At 40.2% G+C, this 19579-nt stretch overlaps 2 protein-coding genes across 2 annotated transcripts in view; one reads left to right on the top strand and one right to left on the bottom strand.

Moving 5' to 3' along the window:
- Positions 1–168: 168 nt before the first annotated feature.
- Positions 169–4708, bottom strand: ddx10 (DEAD (Asp-Glu-Ala-Asp) box polypeptide 10). Its single transcript, XM_010782347.1, has 2 exons — positions 3262–4708; positions 169–2535 (listed from the first exon to the last, which is right to left on the bottom strand). The coding sequence occupies exons 1-2, from the start codon at positions 4597–4599 to the stop codon at positions 1396–1398; spliced, it is 2478 nt and encodes an 825-aa protein (XP_010780649.1). The 5' UTR covers positions 4600–4708; the 3' UTR covers positions 169–1395.
- Positions 4709–6733: 2025 nt separating this feature from the next.
- Positions 6734–19579, top strand: part of szt2 (SZT2 subunit of KICSTOR complex) — a gene marked incomplete at its 3' end in the record, with an annotated part of 44086 nt that continues 31240 nt past the window's right edge. The window contains exons 1-15 of the mRNA XM_010782348.1: positions 6734–6875; positions 8060–8185; positions 8571–8744; positions 10919–11089; positions 11194–11316; positions 13031–13193; positions 13399–13505; positions 14128–14338; positions 15006–15176; positions 15255–15486; positions 15590–15719; positions 16541–16686; positions 16780–16932; positions 17215–17329; positions 18156–18361. Of these exons, the coding sequence (XP_010780650.1) occupies positions 6852–6875; positions 8060–8185; positions 8571–8744; positions 10919–11089; positions 11194–11316; positions 13031–13193; positions 13399–13505; positions 14128–14338; positions 15006–15176; positions 15255–15486; positions 15590–15719; positions 16541–16686; positions 16780–16932; positions 17215–17329; positions 18156–18361 (2252 nt within the window). The remainder of the gene's footprint in view (positions 6876–8059; positions 8186–8570; positions 8745–10918; positions 11090–11193; positions 11317–13030; positions 13194–13398; positions 13506–14127; positions 14339–15005; positions 15177–15254; positions 15487–15589; positions 15720–16540; positions 16687–16779; positions 16933–17214; positions 17330–18155; positions 18362–19579) is intronic.

The raw sequence follows: 19579 nt of genomic DNA, 5'->3' as shown, positions 1-19579 counted from the left end.
GTCTGTGTGTGTGTGTGTGTGTGTGTGTGTGTGTGTGTGTGTGTGTGTGTGTGTCAAGGTAAATCTAAGACAAAGTGTTATTCCATTACTGCAATTCTTGCACAAATTCATATTTTTACTAAAAAGTTTAGTGTTTTTCAATTGTCACTTTGAAAATAAAAAGTTACAATTATACAATTTTTTTTTTAATGTTGCCTGTAAATAAAAAAATAATTGGTATGCGTTATTTCTTAGAAAAGAAACAATACAAAAAAAAATTATGCAGGAACAAAACCTTTAAAACTGATCATTTGTATGATATTGTATAACAACAATTTACTACCTGCAAGTTTTCAGCCAGTTTGGGCAACTATCCAGAAATGATGCAGATCTTACATGTATGCATATAAAATGAATTTAGCTGTCAAGAATGTTTTGCCCAGAATCAAAAGCATTGCACTCAACACTTACATCAGCAACACAACTTACTTGATTGAATAACTTTACAGCCAAGTTATTGCCAAAATGGCAACAGCATTCTGATATGAAATGACTTTTACATTTCAATAATTACAAGCTCTCTGATGATGAAGGTAATTGATAGAAGAACTTTAAGAGAGAAGGATAAATAAGAGGCTCGACACAAGACTGCAGATTGAAAAGGAATAAACATCCAGGAGGAAACTCATATCCTCTCCTTTTGCAGCTATACCAACATCTGATGGGTAAACATTCACAATAATACAAAAAGTCAATGCTTTTGTTACATCACAAATACAAACATTATACTTTAAACTCATAGCGGCAGTGATGGTTTTGACTACTCTCAACAACAACGTAGTGCAGTGATGAAGTGTTTTTGTAGGCCAACCCGGAAGTTAACATTGCAAGGTTAAGTAAAAAGCTAATGTCAGGCTATAAACTCAACTAAATCACGGCCGCATGACTTCATGTCACCACGGCTAACTAAAAGCAGCTAGAGTTGGCCATGCTGACATTAAGCAGTCTCATTTAAACATTTGTTAGCAACCGCTTTTTTTTTTTTTTAAACACATGAAAGCTTTGGACCATCACGAATGGGGTAATTACTGGCATATTTTGGGTTGTTGAACAAAACGGAAACATCACAGGCGTCCAATCAATAACATGTTAAAAAGAAAACGGAATGATTCTAAGGTTTATTGAATCATTCCTGCATCACTCTACTGTTAGAGATGTAAGAGCCATTAAACAAAGTAACTACTCCAGTTGTTCATTATGAAGAAAAGAAACCTGATAATGATGTCATCAAGGTTTACAAACAGACTCAAAAATGTCCTGTAGTCCTTTCACTCTTGATTTTGTAATTCAACTTTATTTAAAAGACCAGTTTATTGTTGGAAAAGCCTCCTTTAAGCCCCGCCTCCTCTTTCCTGTCTACCTCCCGCCTCCCAGCAGATGTAAGACTAACTCCTCGTCTTCAGCCAGAGACAGGCCAGTGTCCAGGGGAGTGTTATCCTCCTTCTCTTGCCTCACTTTCTTCCTCTTCCCCACTGTGTGCTCCTCCTCTTCCTCACCGCTGCTGTGCTGCCGTTTGGTTGCTGTCACCACCTCCTCCTCCTCCTCCTCCTCCTCGTCAGATCTCACTTTGTCAGGGTCTGGCAGGGAGCTTGGGTCGAACTCGTCGTCGCTGTGATTGGCCAGGTAAGCAATCACCTCGTCTTCCTCATCGTCAGACTTGTTTCTGTGCTTGCTGGTCTCCTTCCTGGCAGCCTTGGCCTTCAGCCTCTTCTCCGTGTGTTTGGCCTTCACCTTGCGTCTGTACTCCAGCTTGTCGAACTCCTGGTCCTCGCGCTTCAGCCTCTCCCTGGCCTTCTCCATGTTGATCCCTGAAACCCCCTCGTCTTCATCATCAGCAGTCACTACCCGTTGCACAGGGGGCCACGTCTGCACGGCCTGTCCTTCCTCACTGAACGTCACTTTGGTGTTGACCTGGAAGTTTCTCTTGAGGATCTTTTTGGCTTCTTTAAACTTCGTCTCCGTTTCCATCTTCACATTCGAGTCCTCGTCAGGTTCACCTGAACTCTCACCATCCCCCGTCAGATTGAACACGTCTTTTCTTTTGACTGTGAGCAAGTCCAAGTCTCTTAGATCATCTTCGTCCTCATCGCTGTCTGCACCCAGACCTAATACCTTCTGATCCTCATCTCCTTCCTCATCATCCCCTGACTCTGAGCTCTGACTTTCCTCCGGATTGTTCCCCTTCAGCTGGGCCTTAAAGCTCTTCAGCTCCACCTCTTCTTCAGACTGCTCCTCCTCCCTCTTTGCTTCTTTCTCCTCTTTCTGTGCCTGGGCTTTACTCAGGAAGCGAACCCTCGGAGCCACGGCGAGGCCCAGAGAATGAGCGTAATCGTTGAGCTTGAGTTTGAAGGCATCAAACACCTCTTTGTTCTTCATGAGGAAGACGGAGCGCAGGTAGGAAACAAAACACCTCTGAGCTCTCTCCTTCTGCTCCTGCTCCTGGGCCAGGAAGGCCTGCAGCTTCTGCTGAATGTTCTGCAGCTTCTCTGGGTTCACCTGCGACCAATCAGAAAACACAACTGATCAACACATGTTGTATTCTGCTCTTTTTTTGTATCCAACACTTGTATATTGCTTGTGTTGCATTTTTGAGTTTCTGACCAATAACATAAATGTATCATTTATAAATGGTACCTTATTGCAATGAAAATCTATATGTCGAGTAACATATGCATATAATAATGTTGTCTAAGTTAACAATAAAAAGCACATTTCTCAGAAAAACTGATGTGAAATGATTTAAAGGAATGGTTTTTTCATCTAAGACTTCTTAGGGGGATATCTCAGTGTAATACATACTAAGCTTGTATCACTCCTAGAAATGTATAAAACATATTTCTTAGTATGCTTAAAGCACTTCACTGTTGAAAGGCTTCAAGCCAAATACAATATTGACATTCTCTAACTAATAAGACAATTCGATGTCACTCATATAACTCCAGAAACAAGTCACTGACCACTGATCATTTTCAGTTTCTGAAACAAACAGCACTGAGAAATGACAACATTCGGCTATAAATTGTAATGTATGACGTTTAATCACATGTTTTTGATGACCAGTGTTAATGCAGTGTTGATGAAATAAAACATCAAACCACTGCGTATAAATGTATTACGAGATCACAAACAATTGCAGATGGGTTTTCATCTGCTCAATGTGTGTGTGTGTGTGTGCGCGTGTGTGTGTGTGTATGGAGATGCTGTGGATGTGGGAGGTCTAACCTGGATCTTATTGATGGGGACCTTCTTCTCCTGCAGCTGTCCAATCATACCCTTCTCCTCAGAGGGCAGCAGCAGCAGGAGGGCTTCCCCCCCCTCCTTGTACCTGGCGGTGCGGCCCACCCTGTGGATGTAGGTGTCTGCATCCTCCGGACAGTCGAACTGCAGCACCCAGTTGACTGTGGGGAAGTCCAGGCCTCTGGCGGCTATATCTGTGGCTAAGAGCACCGCGTTCTGCTTTCTGAGGAAGTCGTTGTACACCTCCACCCTCTTCATCTGCTGCTGCTTGCCATGCAGAGCTAGGATGGGCATGCCAGGTCTGAGGCGACAGAGGACCCGGAACAAGTACTGCACCTCCTTGCAGCAGGCGAAGAAGACGATGATCTTCTTCTTCAGGTGGCTCCTGATGAAGGAGAACAGCATGTTGACCTTCAGGTGGAGCTCACACACCACGTAGCTCTGCTCCAGGGTGGCAGGTGTGCTGAACTTGGCCTTCTCGTGGACCCACACATACTCCGGGTCTTTGAGGCTGAGGCGGGCCAGGTCTTTGACGGATTTGGTCTGTGTGGCGGAGAACAGCAGCGTCTGCCTGGTCTTGGGGAGGTTCTCCACAATGGCGTTGAGGGTATCAGCAAACCCCATGTCCAGGATGCGATCCGCCTCGTCAAGAACAAGCATGTGGAGGTCTGAGGCGAGGAAGGTGGCCGTCTCGTCCATGTGCTGGAGCAGGCGTCCCGGGGTGCAGATCACGATGTTGGTGTTGTGGATCCTCTCGGACTCGCTCTTCAGGTCCTTACCACCGATGATGAGCCCCGCGGAGAACTCGTGGTTCTTGCCGACCTTGCGGAGGACCTCGTAGGTTTGATAGGCGAGCTCTCTGGTGGGGGATATGATGAGGGCACCGAGGCCGTCCACTGAGCTCCACTGCTGGCGGTACAGGCACTCTAGCACCGGTATGAGGAAGGCTAAAGTCTTCCCAGAGCCGGTTTTAGCCGCGCCGAGGACATCTTTACCCTGCAAAGCGTAGCCGATAGTTTGCCTCTGGATCTCGGTGGGCTGTCGGTACTGCATCCCCTGCAAACCTAACAAGGTTTTCTTTGAAATGGGGAAGTCTGAAAACCTGACAGCCTCCTTGCTGTTTATTTCTGAATACCTGCTGACTAGCTTTTCGATATACTCCCTTTCGACCTGCCACTCGGGCTTCTTTGGGACTCTGTCGCTCTTCACTCGTGCTTTCGTCTTGTTGTATTTTTTCTTCCATTTCTCGAAGTTTCTGACGGGGTCTGCACTGTCTTTCATCTTTGCAGGTTTAGGTTTATTCCCGGTGGATTTTTTCTCCATGATTTAAGAGTAAACCGAGCAATAAAGCAAGCTAAAAACACACTGGCAGCACCTTCTTGTAAACAACGTGGAGAACACGGCTCCTCGTCGCATGTTGCACTACGTCATCATCAAGCGACCTTTTTGCCCTGAGAGTTGACTGTCAGGCATACATCCATGGTTAGGCAGCACCTCCTGCATCAAAACTGTAAACGAAAGAACATATTTTACCTATTTTCACTGTTTCATTATTTGAATCTATGTTATCATATTTTATCTAATTCATGACCCAACAGCATTCTTCCTGTTGCACTTTAAACTGGAAAACAGCAGCCTAATTATTCAATATGGAAATGTAGACACATATTAAAGTCCAATGCGTTTATATAAATCAGATAATATATATAACAATACATATATAAAATATACAAATATCCTGTCTGAACAAGAACATTACATGACGTAAATATTTGGAAATGGACCTGGGAAGCATCGCTCTGGGCGGAAAAAATCCCTTGTCACTTGTAGTAAAAAATATTATCTTAAAAACCTTTCATATCACACACTGAATATCATACATTTGTATTTATTTTAAAATAAAATGTTATTATACTGATTATGTAACTAATATTGTATCAAGGAAGATTGGTTAAACTGTGAAAAATAAAACAGCATATGAAACATTCAGTTTGTCCGTAGAGAAATTGATAGTTTCGATATTCTTGCAACAATTCCCAATTATTTTTTCATTTTTATTACAGTGGTGTATAACCATGGATGTATATAACTGAACATAAGTGATATAGCAGTGACGCTTCCTGGTCACATGTCGCTTAAAAACAAGGATCACGGAAGTTTAATGAAAGTCTTTCCAAAATAAAAGCATATAAATAATAACATCTAATGAAACATAACCGTTATATGCAAGTTCATCGTTAGGACGAAACGTTGAAAATAAGGAAAAGAGTACCATATTTAACAGTATTATTTAATTGTATAAAAGCATGCTACAACACATCCTCCATTTAAAAAAGAAACAAAGTCTTTAGAAATTGAAGATGTGTTATCAATAATGTGAAAATGTAGCACAACTAGGCCTACTATAACAACACTTCTGTTGAAATTAATAAACGGATTTTAGAATGTGTGTATTTTATCATTCCGACCAGCCCTTTTTCTATGGTGACATTTCAAAAGTTATATTCTGATAAAGGCCAAACCAATTAAAAAAACATATATTTCCTCAAAAACATTCAACATTTGAATTGCCTTTAATTAAAAAGCAGAATGTATTTCTTATATTTACTCACTTATGCTATACAAATAATGGAAATTGTGAGGGCGTTCTCATAGACTGTAAAGGGTGTTCCCATTGTGCAGATGTGAAAGAAGTACTCAGATTGTTTACTTAAGTAAAAGTAGTATAACTATGTTAGAATTGAAAGTCCTGTGTCCAAAAGAATATCATCAAGATATACTTAAAGTTACAACAGTAAAAGTACTCATTATGGCTAAAGGCCCATTTCAGAATCATCTTAAATTACTCTATCAAGATCAGATGGTGGAATAACTACTCAGATCCTTTACTGAAATAAAAGTAGCAATACATTATGTAAAAATTCTCTATTATAAATACACGTCCTACATTCTTAAGTAAAAGTACAGACTCAAGAGAACATGTACGTATAAAAAGCAAAAGTACTAGTTCTGCATAAAATGGCCCTTCATATGTGATAAATATATTATTATATATGACAATAGGCCTATAAGATTAATAAAATAGTTGCATCAAGCAGCATTTTGCTGTTGTACACACAAACCTTTTTTTTAATATGTTGTATACTTCTACATTTGTTTTTACGTGAAACAGTTAGACCAGTAATTACATCTTTAGAGATGCATTATGTAAAAAGTTGATCACATGTTTTTTAATGCAAAATCTGAAAAGTAACTAAAGCTGTTTAATATAATAGAGTAAAAAATACCTTATTTCCCTTTTAAATGTAGTGAAATAAAAGTAGCATTACATGGAAATACACTAATGTCATATACTAATGTCATTTTAAATATGCTTATGTCCGTGTGGGTCAAATACGTTTTATTTTTGAAAGATTTGACCGGAAACTGTATGCACTGTCACCCAAACCGACACAACTCTGCGAACACCTGACAAGACCGGACAAGACAAATGATAAACAAGTATTGGGCGGATTATATTCCACAAAACAAAGTGAATACCGGTCAGCTGAGGCAGTCCCTATGTGATTCACGGCATGGCAGAGAGACCGGACAATGAGGTACCTTTACCTTTTGGCTGCAGAAAGAACAACAGGGGCTGCATATCTTGGGAAAATAAGAGCACGTTTTTTAATCAAATTGTTTGCCCTAAAAGTCTGCAGACAAAGTCCTGTTTCAATTAAAGCCTAAGTATGAGCAGTCCCAAGCAAATAGAGCTTTGCTAACACCTCTTGACGTATAGAATCTAGTGTTAGCTGTACGTTAGCTCGACAGCTAGCAATAACAACCAAGCTGCAAGTGAGCACGAGCCACGTTAGTCTCGAGCTAACAGTTACATTTAAGTTCAAATCAGTTCCTGTGTGTCTGGCTCTGCAGCATAGTGTTGATGAATGCAGCATAGAGATGCAGTGCCTTGGTAACTACAGTTTTGTAGTGCATTTTATTTAAGAAATGCATTAAGTTTGAGAAGAGGTGTAAGAAATACTCAGATCTTTCACTTAAGTCAAACATAGTAATACTACATTGTAAACATACTCTGTATGTAAAGTTCCTCCATTCAAAAGTGTACTTAAGTACAAAATACAAAAAGGATTGGCATCAATATATACTTCAAGTACAAACAAAAAAAGTACACATTTCCTAGTAGGCTATTGCCCATATCAGATAAAAACATATAACATTTTTCTATTAGGATTATTATGAATGCATTTATGTCAATGTTCACTCGGTAAAAGTAGGGATTATTTAAAGGACTTGATATATACTGCTAGGTAGCTTAACATATAATAATATATACTGATTTGTTGGTTGATTCATAGTCTTAGAGGTCCATTCCTGCAAAGTAGCTAGTAACTAATATTTTTAAATGAATTAAAAAATGACCTCCAACATTTAGTAAAGTAAAAGTATCAGGTAGCATAGCACGAAAATCCTCAAGTGACGTACAAGTACCTCAAAATTGTACCTAAGTACAGCATTTGCACAGTTGTTCTTATTTACATTTCAGTTTTGAGTATGAATCTTAACTTGAACGTCAGTGTCAACATGTGAGTTTACATCAGATTTATTACAGGAAGACTAATGTTAATAAGATGTATTAGTTAATGCAATAACAGAGGCTAAATCAGTGCTGTATTCTTAGTCGGTATAAAAAAACTGGCCAATTCCCACCCTAATAATGCAAAACATACTCTACTGTACTGCTCCTAATGCTGACAATGTTCTATGTGTCTGTCACTGGAAGGTGGAGGAGGCGGACCAAATCTACCTCCTGATGAAGGAGGAGTATCGCATCTCCAGGAATGTGCGTCTGGCCTGGTTTCTTGGTAAACTGAACCAGGTTATCTGGCCAGCATCAAAGCCTGAACTGGTGAGTTGATCACAAAGACCAAAGTCATGTGAAGATGTGTACTGTTTACTTCGAAGCCACTGTTCAAGGGCTAATGATGCATATTTTGGTCATATTTTAGGCAGTTGAGGAAAAAGCCCCTTAAAGGTAATATTCCAAAAAACACAATAGGGCCTCTTCAAACTGCTTTATAGGGGTACTATGGAATCCCCAAATTCAATGCAGTTGGAATTTGTTTTGATACATTCCTTAAAATATAATAAACCAAAAAGTCTACAAAAAGCACAAAGTTAAAAAAAGATGACCCGAAGGTGGAAACATATTTTTGTTACAGTTTCATATATTCCTGATCCTCTTAAATATTTCAAATAATACGATACTGATACTGTGTTTGACTTATTTACAGCTGAACTCGGAGAACGAGCTGGACTTGCTGAGTATCTTACCCAAAGGATGGCAGACAGATTCCCCCCCCACCACGTACCCCCACATGTTGGTGCCGTCCACTCGAGCCACCTTCCTGGCCCGGAGGTACCGCTTCATCATCGAGCTGGACCTCAGCCCCTCCACAGGGATCGTGGTAAGACTCAGTTAAGTGGTTGTAACTTGCAACAAGAAATATCTCAATCTTGTTTCTAATGTTGCTATGTCAGGATAGAATAGATCTTTCTGCATGCATACACAATATCGTACATGAAACCTTAATTTGTTTCCCTCAAGTACATATCCTCTGCTGCATTGCCTTTGGGTCCAGCTACATGTATCTGAAATGTGCTACTAACCAATGTACTCTGGACGTGCTGGCATCCCATTGTGCACATTGCATTGGATAAGGCTCAAAACAATAATGTCAGTTTTATTTTGTGTTCAGACCAAACACAAATACACCTTTCTTTCAGCACGATTATTTACAAAGGCAATGCAAAGAAGTGAATACATGTGAATTTGCAAAGCTTATACGCATCGGTGGAAGTCGAAAAAAATTTAAAACCTAATTTGACATAAAACTTGAATGAAGTACTATATTGGCTCCTGGCGAATATTCAGGTTGCATACAATTGCAAAAATCACTCAAGCGGCTGTTTTTGTTTAAGTTGTAATGTGTACATCTGATTTAGTTATGGACTGAACAAACCTTGAGTACTTGTGTACACAAAGTGCAGCACAATCTCAAGGAACACCAGAGGCCTGTACTACGAAGCAGGATTTTCGCTTAGCTGGCTAACTTCAGGGAAAACTCCGGCTTTCCGGTCCTACGACGCTGGTTCTCTTTTTAGCGGGCTAGATCTCCATGGTAACTTATGCTGTGCGGCTAACCTGCCCCGGAGCAGGTTAGGTTGCAGGCTAAGAGATCAACTCAGTGAAAGCACCGCCTGCTGACCAATCAGAGCTCCGTGTGCAGAGTTTAAAGCGATCAAGTCATATTACAGGAGAAAGGAAATACAGAAAAGCTGCCGTTGCAGGAAAGACGGCCGGCAAAAATCACCGACTGTGTGAAGGTGAACATTAATAGAATATCACCTCCCATCTTCAGAGCAATCTGACTATTATAACATTAGCGTTAAGAAAGCTTACTTAAATATCTGCCACAACATAAGTAACCGGGTCAGAGTAACATTAAGTACAGTCCGCGGCATATCACATCATAATGTATCATATATTTCCTTATCTGACTCAGTTGAGCCGTATCTGGCCGTGCAACACTCACAGTGTCACATAGCCTACTGTATGCAGAAGTATTATTTTAAGCAACACATTAAGTTGATGAAACACTCGAGTCAAATGTAATTAAAGTCAGATCCACTCGTGTCTTAGACGTTCAGTGATATCATAAACCTGTTAATGTACCCATTCAAACACTTTTTCTTTTACCAGCTGTATTCACCTTGCAGGTGTGGCTTTTATCCTGGATAAAGTGTTTAAGTCATGGATGTTTAAAGTTTAACGTCTTATATTTGTCTAATATTATAGTTGACTTTTCATTCAGGAAGTATGACGCGCTGCGCTGTCAGTACGCTTCTCCATGTTTGTGATTGGTCAAATGCTCCAAATACCACCCCTTTCATGTGAACGCGCACCTAACTAGATAGGACACGGCTGGCTTGAGCGATCCACTTGATAACCAGCGTCGTAGGAGCGTTTAGCGAGAGTGCGTATGTTTTGGATTAGGCCAACCGGCTAACTCAAACATATCCAGGTTATGTTGAACCGGCTTTGTAGTACAGGCCTCTGATGATGATCACTAATTGCCATCCTATGCTTGAGTTATAATTCTACAGCTGAAGTTTTTATACTTTATTGTTGTCAAAGCTGCAGCTCAACCCCTTAGTCCACTGTCTCCATCCAGGCTGACATGTATGCCTCTCTGTGAACATCAGATCCAAATAGGTTGAAGGCAGACAGGGTCCATCGGTTATGGGAAGGATTCAAACATTTGTCCTTAAACATATTTGTATACAACTATCCATAAAAAAACTAGACATTTTAAAGTACTGCAAACACATGGTTATGCTTTGTTCTACCTCACTCTCTAAACCCCAAAATAAAATCAAAAAGAGGAACAAAGTCATTCATATTTTCTCTTTCACTTCTCTGCATCTTTGCACCTCTGTTAGGGCACCATTTTATACAAATCTGTACTTTGGTAATTTAGCATGTCTCAGTTTCGGAGTGCAATTCACTTACAGTATAAAGCGCTCTTGTAAATGTGGACAACAGTTTCTCAGAAATGGTGTTTTGTCCTCTGTTGTGCAGGATGACAGCACAGGAGAGATGATCTTCGATGAGGTCTTTCACGCCTTATCCAGGTGTCTGGCCGGTCTGGCTCAACCATTCAAAGTCCCTGGAACTGATCAGCTGTTCAAGCCGAAGATCTTCCTCACCATCTTGGCATATTCATCCATTATTGGCCTCACTTCCCATCAGGTCACTGAAGTAGTTTACGTGTGATCCTGTTCCATACTGGTGTGTCATGTATGGTATTTGGTTTTTCGTTGGCAGTCCTCTGACAGGCTATTCCCCCCCCGCAGGTGTTGGTGCAGGGCTGTCAGCTGGACAGAACAGACCTGGTGGAGTTCCTGAATTACATCTATCAGCAGCTCAGAGCGGTGGAGAGCAGCATCGCAGAGGTCCTGCATCAGCAGCAGGATCAGGCAAGTGCTCTTCAAGTCTTTTGACAATGTCTTCTTTTTTTAATCCTTTAAAGATAAGAAAAAATGTTGTTAGTTGAATCAGAAATCCTTTATTTGTCCTGCAGTGAAAAAGGTTTGGGGCATTACAACAGCTACAGTGCAGATTGAAATACAAATATTAGACTTAAATATTTAAAAAAAAAAAAAGTAGGCACACGTTATAAAAACACAAGGAGTAAAAAAAAAAATCACATAAGTACACCATTGTAAAAAAGTAAGTAGCAGTATCATTTTTGTGTGACCATTACAAAATTGAAGTAGATGGTAATGTTTACAAAAGAATGAAAAATAAAGCATAAATTGCATTTGAGTTTAAATTGCACATGAGCTGTGGTAATTCACGAAGTTGTATATTTACAGGCAGTGCTATTGCACATCATTACATTACATCTCACTTATCAGACACTTATATCCAAAGCGACTTACATACATTCAGTACTGTGGCCACAGAAGCCATTTGGGGTCAAGTGTCTTTCCCAGGGACACAACGACATGCTGACTGCAGTGGGACTGGAGTCTGTGTGTGAGGTTTTTTTTACCAGGGGGCTTGGTGATTCTACAGTCTGACTGCTGCAGGGAGTGAAACAATATATCTCATATTTAAAACAAAAAATATCAATTTTCTTCAAGAGAAGCACTGACACATAAATCGTGTCTTTTTCGTGTCAGCCTCTTTAAAAGCCCAAAGCCGTAGATATTCTACACGTTTTTATTTGTGCGGAGCATACATTAAATGTATTTACTACCAAATATTGTGTGCGTGTATAAAAGCCTGACTTACAGTATCTTCTTCCTTTGTGCCATAGAGCTCCATTGACACATCAATCGAGCTCAATGTAGTTGCTTTTTTAGAAGTTGTGAGAAAATCGAGACAAATCACTTTTATCTTTGACTACACAATGTGTGTGTTGTTTATTTACTAGCTAAAAACTCCACCAAATGTTTCCATAGTAGCACCCTAACACTGTACAACTGTTTGTTTCAAGGTAAAACATCAACACATCAAAGAAAAAGGCACATAAGTTAATTGCAAGTGTTTAACGCAAATAATAGTAAATGTTGTCCTTAAAGTCAGAGCACTCTCATATTTGTACGAGACATAGATTAAGAGACATGATTACATTTAACAGAAACATCTCTAAAATGCTGTCACACTAAGTAATTCATTATTGTTTAGTTTTCTCACATTCATGTACACTGTCCCGCTGCCAAAGAAACTCACTATAGCAACACATTTGGATTCATCAGCTTCAGAAAATAGTCTGATTAAGGTAAAACAAAACAACAGTGACCAGCTGTTTCAGAAAATAAAGAGTATTTGTATTGAAAGTCAGCTTTATGGGTGTGCGATGTGTTTTGAAAAGATTTCTGTCTTCAGTAGGTGAGTTGAGAGCCACGTAGTAGGGTGTTGTAAAAGGTCACAGTCCAGCTCTAAATAGTAACACATTGTTAAGTGGTTGAATCCCGCACACCCTTCGGAATATTTTGCACGCTTCTGTTCAACGCTACCCCTTTTAAAATATTCTCAGCTCTCTACTTTAACATGTTGTCATATGTTTACTCTACTATGCACCATTTCCACCAAAGCGACCATAAGTGTGACATCAAATATTGTGTATTATTAATTCTTTAATGAAGTTCTACATTAATGTATTTATATCTCCTGTGCCTTCAGTCCGTTGAGTCGGTCCAAAGCTCAGATCTTCCCAGCAACATCAAGTATGAACAACCCCAAGGGAAGCAAGGCGTTTCCATGGTGTCGGCTGATATGGGTCTGGTCAGCATGGTACGCCAAGGCATCCTGGCCCTTCAGCTGCTGCCACCAAACTCCAGTGCAGGTCGGTTCGTCTTATGTTCACATTGAGTTTCTCAATCAAACTACTAATTCATATGTCCCTTTACATTTAAGGAACTCGCACTCGACGCTGCACTTCCTTTAGTCCTCAGCATCTCTCCACAATTGGAAGTTGATGTAACTTGATTACACATAATGATAAGAAGATATTGAGAATTGGCAATTAAACATGCAGGTGTGTGTTCCAGGTATCATCATTATCACAGATGGAGTGACGAGTGTTCCTGATGTGGCCGTGTGTGAAACCCTGCTGAACCAGCTCAGGAGTGGAACCATCGCCTGCTCCTTTGTGCAGGTAAACAAGATCTCAGCTCTGTTTTTTTTCACTTATCCAGCTTCTTTGATTCAGATGGAATCCAACATTGTTAATGTGACAGTGTTATTTCCATTGCTTCTGGTGTAAGCGGTATTTCTATATTTGTTTGACCACTATCCCACTAAAACTTTTTCAAGTAAAATAGTAACCATTTAGATTCTCAATATGTGTTGAATTATTTCCACATTGTAAAATAAACTCCAAGCTAGCCTAGATGAGCTGAAGTAGCTTTGAGTTACTTAACGGGAAGAAGTGAGAATGATTTGTGAGCAGTCGGTTGATTCTGGTAATATGAGTGGGCTTGACCACTAGCAGAGTTTGACCTGTCTGTCACTGTAAGACTAGGGGTTCATTTTAACTTTCTCAGTTGGCAACACCAATGCGGCTCCAATAGTGAAACATCAAACAGAGGTAGAAAAAGAACCAGATTGCTCCATGCTCTTTGAATTTTGGAATATGTTGAAACAGCAATATTTTGTGCATGTCAATGGAAGTCCAATGTAAAGAACTGTTACACAGAAAGTGTTTACATGACGTTGAACCACGATGAAACCATTGTACTGAACTCACCGACCTTTGTATTGTGTTTGCCCCTTTCTAGGTTGGCGGTGCATACTCATACGACTGCAGCTTTGGCTATATCCCCAACGTAGAGCTGATGAAGTTCATCTCATTAGCCACCTTCGGCTCATACCTGCCCAGCTGTCCAGATTTGGACCTGAACAGCCAGGAGATGAATACTTACCACAAGGCCTTCCTAACATACTCCTTCCTGAACACCCCCGAATCGATGAACTCCGAGTACTTCTGTGGTGAGGCCGCTCTGAATACTATTCAGTCTTTCTGTGGGTTATGAGTAACAGACTCAATATTATAATTTGGAGACAGGTGCATGTGTCTGATATATAGACACTTAACACAAATGACTGCAAATTGCTAAAATAAATAATCTTTTGTGTTGTCAAATCCTATTTAAATCTAAAAGGAAATGTATTTGAAGTTGGAAATATATTCACAACAGTAGGCCTAAGATTGAGCCTTGGGGAACACCAACACTTTAAATGATTTGGAATTAAATATATTTATTTAAACATACATTATTTTTAAAGTACCGGTACAGATGAATTACAATTACAAAATAGATCTATTAATTACCATCATTTTTTATTTAAATATAAGTCTCTTTTGTTTTTAAATGTAAATATGACCTATTTTTTAACCAAGAAGGAAGAATGTATAACTTTACCAACACTTGCACACCCAGTTATTCTAATTTATGTATATATATGAAATTCATTTCTAACAAAAACATTCTGATAGGACATAGGTTATATAAAATAAATTTTATATAATGGTATTTTCAATGTTTTGTCTTTTTTGACTCTATTAACTGGTTTCTAGACCAAATGTAAATTAGAGTAAACAATTGTTTTTGTTAAAGAAATGAACACTCATTCTAGCTGCTTGACTGTTGTGTAGTTTCCCAACACAAACTGTTCAATGAGCACCTGGTGTCAGCCAGCGGTAACCCTGCCCTGGTGATGAGGAGGAAGAAGCACACAGAAAAGGAAGTCCATGCCCATCTGATCAGTGTGGTGTCCGTGCGCCTGAGAGAGGGCTACACCATCAGAGAGATCAGCCTCACCAAAGGTAAGCCTGTCTTTGCAAAACGTCTCAGATATTTGGAAAGTCCAGGAGCATATTTTGAGCTCCATCCTGGTTGTTCAGGTGGGACTCAGCTGGAGGTGAAGCTGGTATTGTTGTGGAAACACAACATGCACATCGAGTACCTGGCATCCGCTTCCTGGCCGCTGGACCCCGCCAAGAGAACCACCAGGGTGGAGGTGACGATGGAGGGAAGCTACGACATCCTACATGACATCAGCTGCACTCAGAGGAAACCCATCACCAGCCCGTACCGCACCTCTGTCATCCGACGCTTCTGGAACACTCTGCAGAGGTACAACTGGAAAAAAACATGCAAAACAAATAGAGATTCTGTGCAATTTCACCATCATGCATTGGTAGCAAATCTTTTCAAACTGTATGTGTTGTCCTTCCAGCATCAACCAGACTGACCAGATGTTGGTGCACCTCCAATCTTTTAACTCAATTCCTGAGAACTACATGATTCCTGAAAGCACAAAAAATGGAGTACCTCTGTTCTACATCCCTCCTGGCTCTACTACTCCGGTACTGTGCACACTCAAGCCACTCTCACCCCTCTTCCACTAAAATGGTGTCTTGTCTGAGTTTTGTGCTTGTGGTATTGTTGGTTCACCTTGCAAACTCAGCCACAAATCAAGTCTGATAGGCGTCAGGTCATTACATCACTGTTTATGTTGCTGCAACACTAGTTTGAATTACTTTCACAATAACAACAATGGTGGAATACGTCCGAACTGTGCTCTTGTTGTTCTCATACATCCATTATTTTTGGGGGGTCTCACAAACAGCTTGCTCATGCACCGCTCCACAGCTCATGACGTGCCTCGGTAGAAAAGGATTGTAAATATGTAGATGCAAACTCCTGATTGGTTTGGTACTACCACCAGGGGGTGCCAAAGCAAGTGGAACTTTACACACTGGTTTAAAATGGCACAGGATCTGCCACTGAGATGGACTTTATGATTTATGAAACTCTGCCATGTCAGTTAAACGTGCACACATTTGACTCTAAATAGAACATATTTGGTAAAGTCCAGGTTGACACAATTATTTCAAAAGTTGCTAACGTTATTACAGTGGTACAGTAGCATCATTATGTTTAAATCCAACACTGCAAATGAGTCATTTTTTCAAAAAGTAAACAATGTATTTGTGAGCAGTTTTTTGAAATACTCCAGTCTCCAGTAGAACCAATGGGTCTTTTTATTTACTCTGTTGACAATAAGGAAATAAACAATGTATTCAACCTTTCAGCAGCAACGTTTTACTGTAATCACTGCTAATCCACCTCCCCTATTTTCTATCCTCTCAGCCAGCCTTTGTTCTGTCTGCTCCTCTTCTCTCAGGTCCTGTCCCTGCAGCACAGTGGATCCAAAGACTCCTCTCAGTCTCAGTTTGCATCCTACTGGAAGCCCATCCTCTCTATGGATGCCACCTTCTGGCAGAGATGGCTGCACATGCATCGCATTGCTATCATCCTTGAACATGACATGTGAGGGTTCTATAGTTATAGATACAGCAAAGGAAGTGACTTGTGTGGCCATATTTTCTGCCATATTTGTTTGGTTCTGTTGTGTCCCTCCAGGCCTGTCCCCAAACATCTGCACACAGCTGGGAACAATGGCCGCTACAGCACCATCCAGTGTCGTATCTCCCACTCCGCCCTTACGTCCCTGCTGAAGGACTGGAGCAGCTTCGTGCTGGTGGAGGGATACTCCTATGTTAAACTCATATACAGGTGAGACAGCAGAAAGCACTAAGAGCAGACCGTTCTCATGTGTACTACTTACAGTATCAAGTCATTTCTTCTCTTTAGGCTTTTAAAAATCATAAATCCAGTAATCTCTGAAGGAATAAAAACTTTTTTACGTACAATTCCAAGGTATTGCGAGTGTATAATGCACTTAAAAGCTGTTACAAGCCATAAAGGTTGTGTTTCAAGTGAGGATCTCATGTCATACCAACTTGGTTAAAAATTGTTCAGTTCATGGAAAAAAACAAAGATGAATTGTGTCCGCAGTTCGTCGGAGCAGCCCCCCTCCTCCTTCTACCTGGTCCGGCTCATCTCCAAGACGCCCTGCATGGTGCTGCGTTTGGGCTTCCCCATCGGTACACCAGCGCACGTTAGAAACAAGGTGCATTGAATGTGCAGGAGATCACATGATTATGTTCATTGTTTGGTGCATGGTTCCACTCTGTGTTGTTGTTTTACTATTAGTGATGTATTGGGTAGCATTTTGCCTTTTGTTTTTATTGAATTTGCCTCACAGACAGCATATTGTCTTATTAAGAGGATACTTGAATATAGGTGCAGATAATACAATAATACAACAGTAGATGCTTATTATGCCCAGAGTCCGCAACACAAGATCAGGAGTCCTAGAACCAACTTCCTGTTTTAATCAGAGAGGCAGAGAGTGTCCAAACCTTTAAGAGTGCGTTGAACACCTACATTTTTAACAAAGCCTTCAGTTAGAGCTGGCATTTTCTGGTATTCATTTTATTTTATTTTTATGGTAATTAATTTCAATGTTTTATGTCTTTTTATTTTTATTTTTTGTATCTTATTTTATTTTGTTTTTATTTGTATTCCACCCACTATCTCGTCTTCTCCTTTTGCCGTAACTCCATCATATACAATGTAGTTTGTTTTCTATTTGTAAAGCCCACTGAGACAAACGTGTTTTGTGATATTGGGCTATACATATAAAGTTTAATTTGATTTGATTTATTACATGGCTACTTACTCACTAAATTAATAATTTCTCACAATATATCGATTTTAACATGATTTTTGTGTTTTAAAATGGTAATTTCTCTTCAACTAAAAATAAATATTCCTTACTGTGGCGACAGCAATGTACCTTAAAATGATGGCAGCACTTATTTAGGTTTTCATAATCTGTTTCCTGTTTTCAAACACCTGCACACACCTGTTCTGACACTTGTGTTTTCCATCAGATTGTAGATGAGCTGCGGCAGCAAATCCTCAAACTCCGCTTCCCTCATCGCGTTCAGAACAAAGAGGCCACACCCAAGACCAAGAGGAAGATCGTCGGTAATCCATCACCCTCCAAGTCTCCCTCCATCCTCGCCCCCAAACCTGCTCTGTCGGACCGGCCCTGTGTGGTGGTGCTCAACAAGCCTCTGGAGAAGCTGCTCATCAGGTCAGTGCATGGTAGCAGGGCAGCAGAACTGCAGGACATGGAAGCAAGTGTCATGACTTGGTTTGTTCATAGACACGTTTTTTATTAAAACACAAAATTCATTTATTTACTGGGAGTATAAGCGAAACAAAGCAAGGAAACATGCCTCATTGTATGCTTTAAAGTTGAACCCAAAAGCATACTTTTGTTAGGCAAATGAAAGCTAAATGTATACATACCGTAATTTTCGGACTATAAGGCGCACCTGAATATAAGCCGCAGCAGCTAAATTGAATGATGTGTACATATATAAGCCGCACTGGACTATAAGCCGCAGGTGTTTTAATGTTTAATTACCATATGTAAGGGTTCGTGCACAGAGGGGATTGTCGGGAAAGAGATGGCTGTTTGAGGAAGCTCCCATTTATTAACATTTCAACAAACAAGTTGCATATTTGCATAACGTATTCAAGTGTTACCATTTAGTGCAATAGTAGCTACAGAACATGTACTGTGCTGTGTAAACTCTACTGTATCACATAGCGTTTCAGACACACAAACTTTTCAACTTTCAACTTAAACGGTGCGGTCCCAGCGCACGTACCGGCAGTGATCTACAGCAGTGGTTTTCAACCAGTGGTACGGGGACAAACTGTCTCGCTCTCGCAATGTCTGTCTGTCTTGCTCTCGTTCTGTCTCTCGTACCACTCTCGGTTCCACTTTTACTTTTGCGCGCTACCTGTCTCACTCTTTTCCGGCCTCCAGCTTTTCCTGCTGGAGCCCGCCGCTTAAAGGTGGGGGGCGCGGACCGGCCATAGAGCCCATACAGTTAAAGGTGGTGGACTGTAACCTGTAAAATCCATAGATTTAGGAGGTCCCCTAGTGGCCGTTAGCTGTAAAAATCCATAGATTAGCCGCACCGAGCCGCACCGTCGAAAAATTAGAAAAAAGGCGCGGCTTATAGTCCGAAAATTACGGTAATTAAATATATACATTAATTAATAATAAAAATAATAATAATGACAAAAAACGAATAAAATATTCAAACAAAATAAGTAGTATCTATATAAGCTATATAAATAAATGATAATGATTACAACATTCAGCCAAATAATTATGCCACTTAAAAATTGAAATATATAAAATTCATATACAAAATCATAGTGATTATAAGGGGGAGTATATTAAAAAGTGAAAACACTAACATGTTTAAATTCAGATAAATGTTGCAATATGGTG

The sequence above is a fragment of the Notothenia coriiceps genome, unplaced genomic scaffold (genome assembly GCF_000735185.1).
Source record: "Notothenia coriiceps isolate Sejong01 unplaced genomic scaffold, NC01 NC01_scaffold00024642, whole genome shotgun sequence".
In the NCBI taxonomy this organism is placed as follows: Eukaryota; Metazoa; Chordata; class Actinopteri; order Perciformes; family Nototheniidae; genus Notothenia; species Notothenia coriiceps.
The sequence above is the reverse complement of the archived record's forward strand: the minus strand, read 5'-3'. Positions and strand labels throughout refer to the sequence as shown.

Coding starts and splice junctions, on each gene's coding strand:
- ddx10 (XM_010782347.1), bottom strand. CDS start 4,599: ATGGAGAAAAAATCCACCGGGAATAAACCTAAACCTGCAAAGATGAAA. Junction 2,536..3,261: donor TCCCCATCAATAAGATCCAG/GTTAGACCTCCC, acceptor GATTGGTCGCAG/GTGAACCCAGAGAAGCTGCA.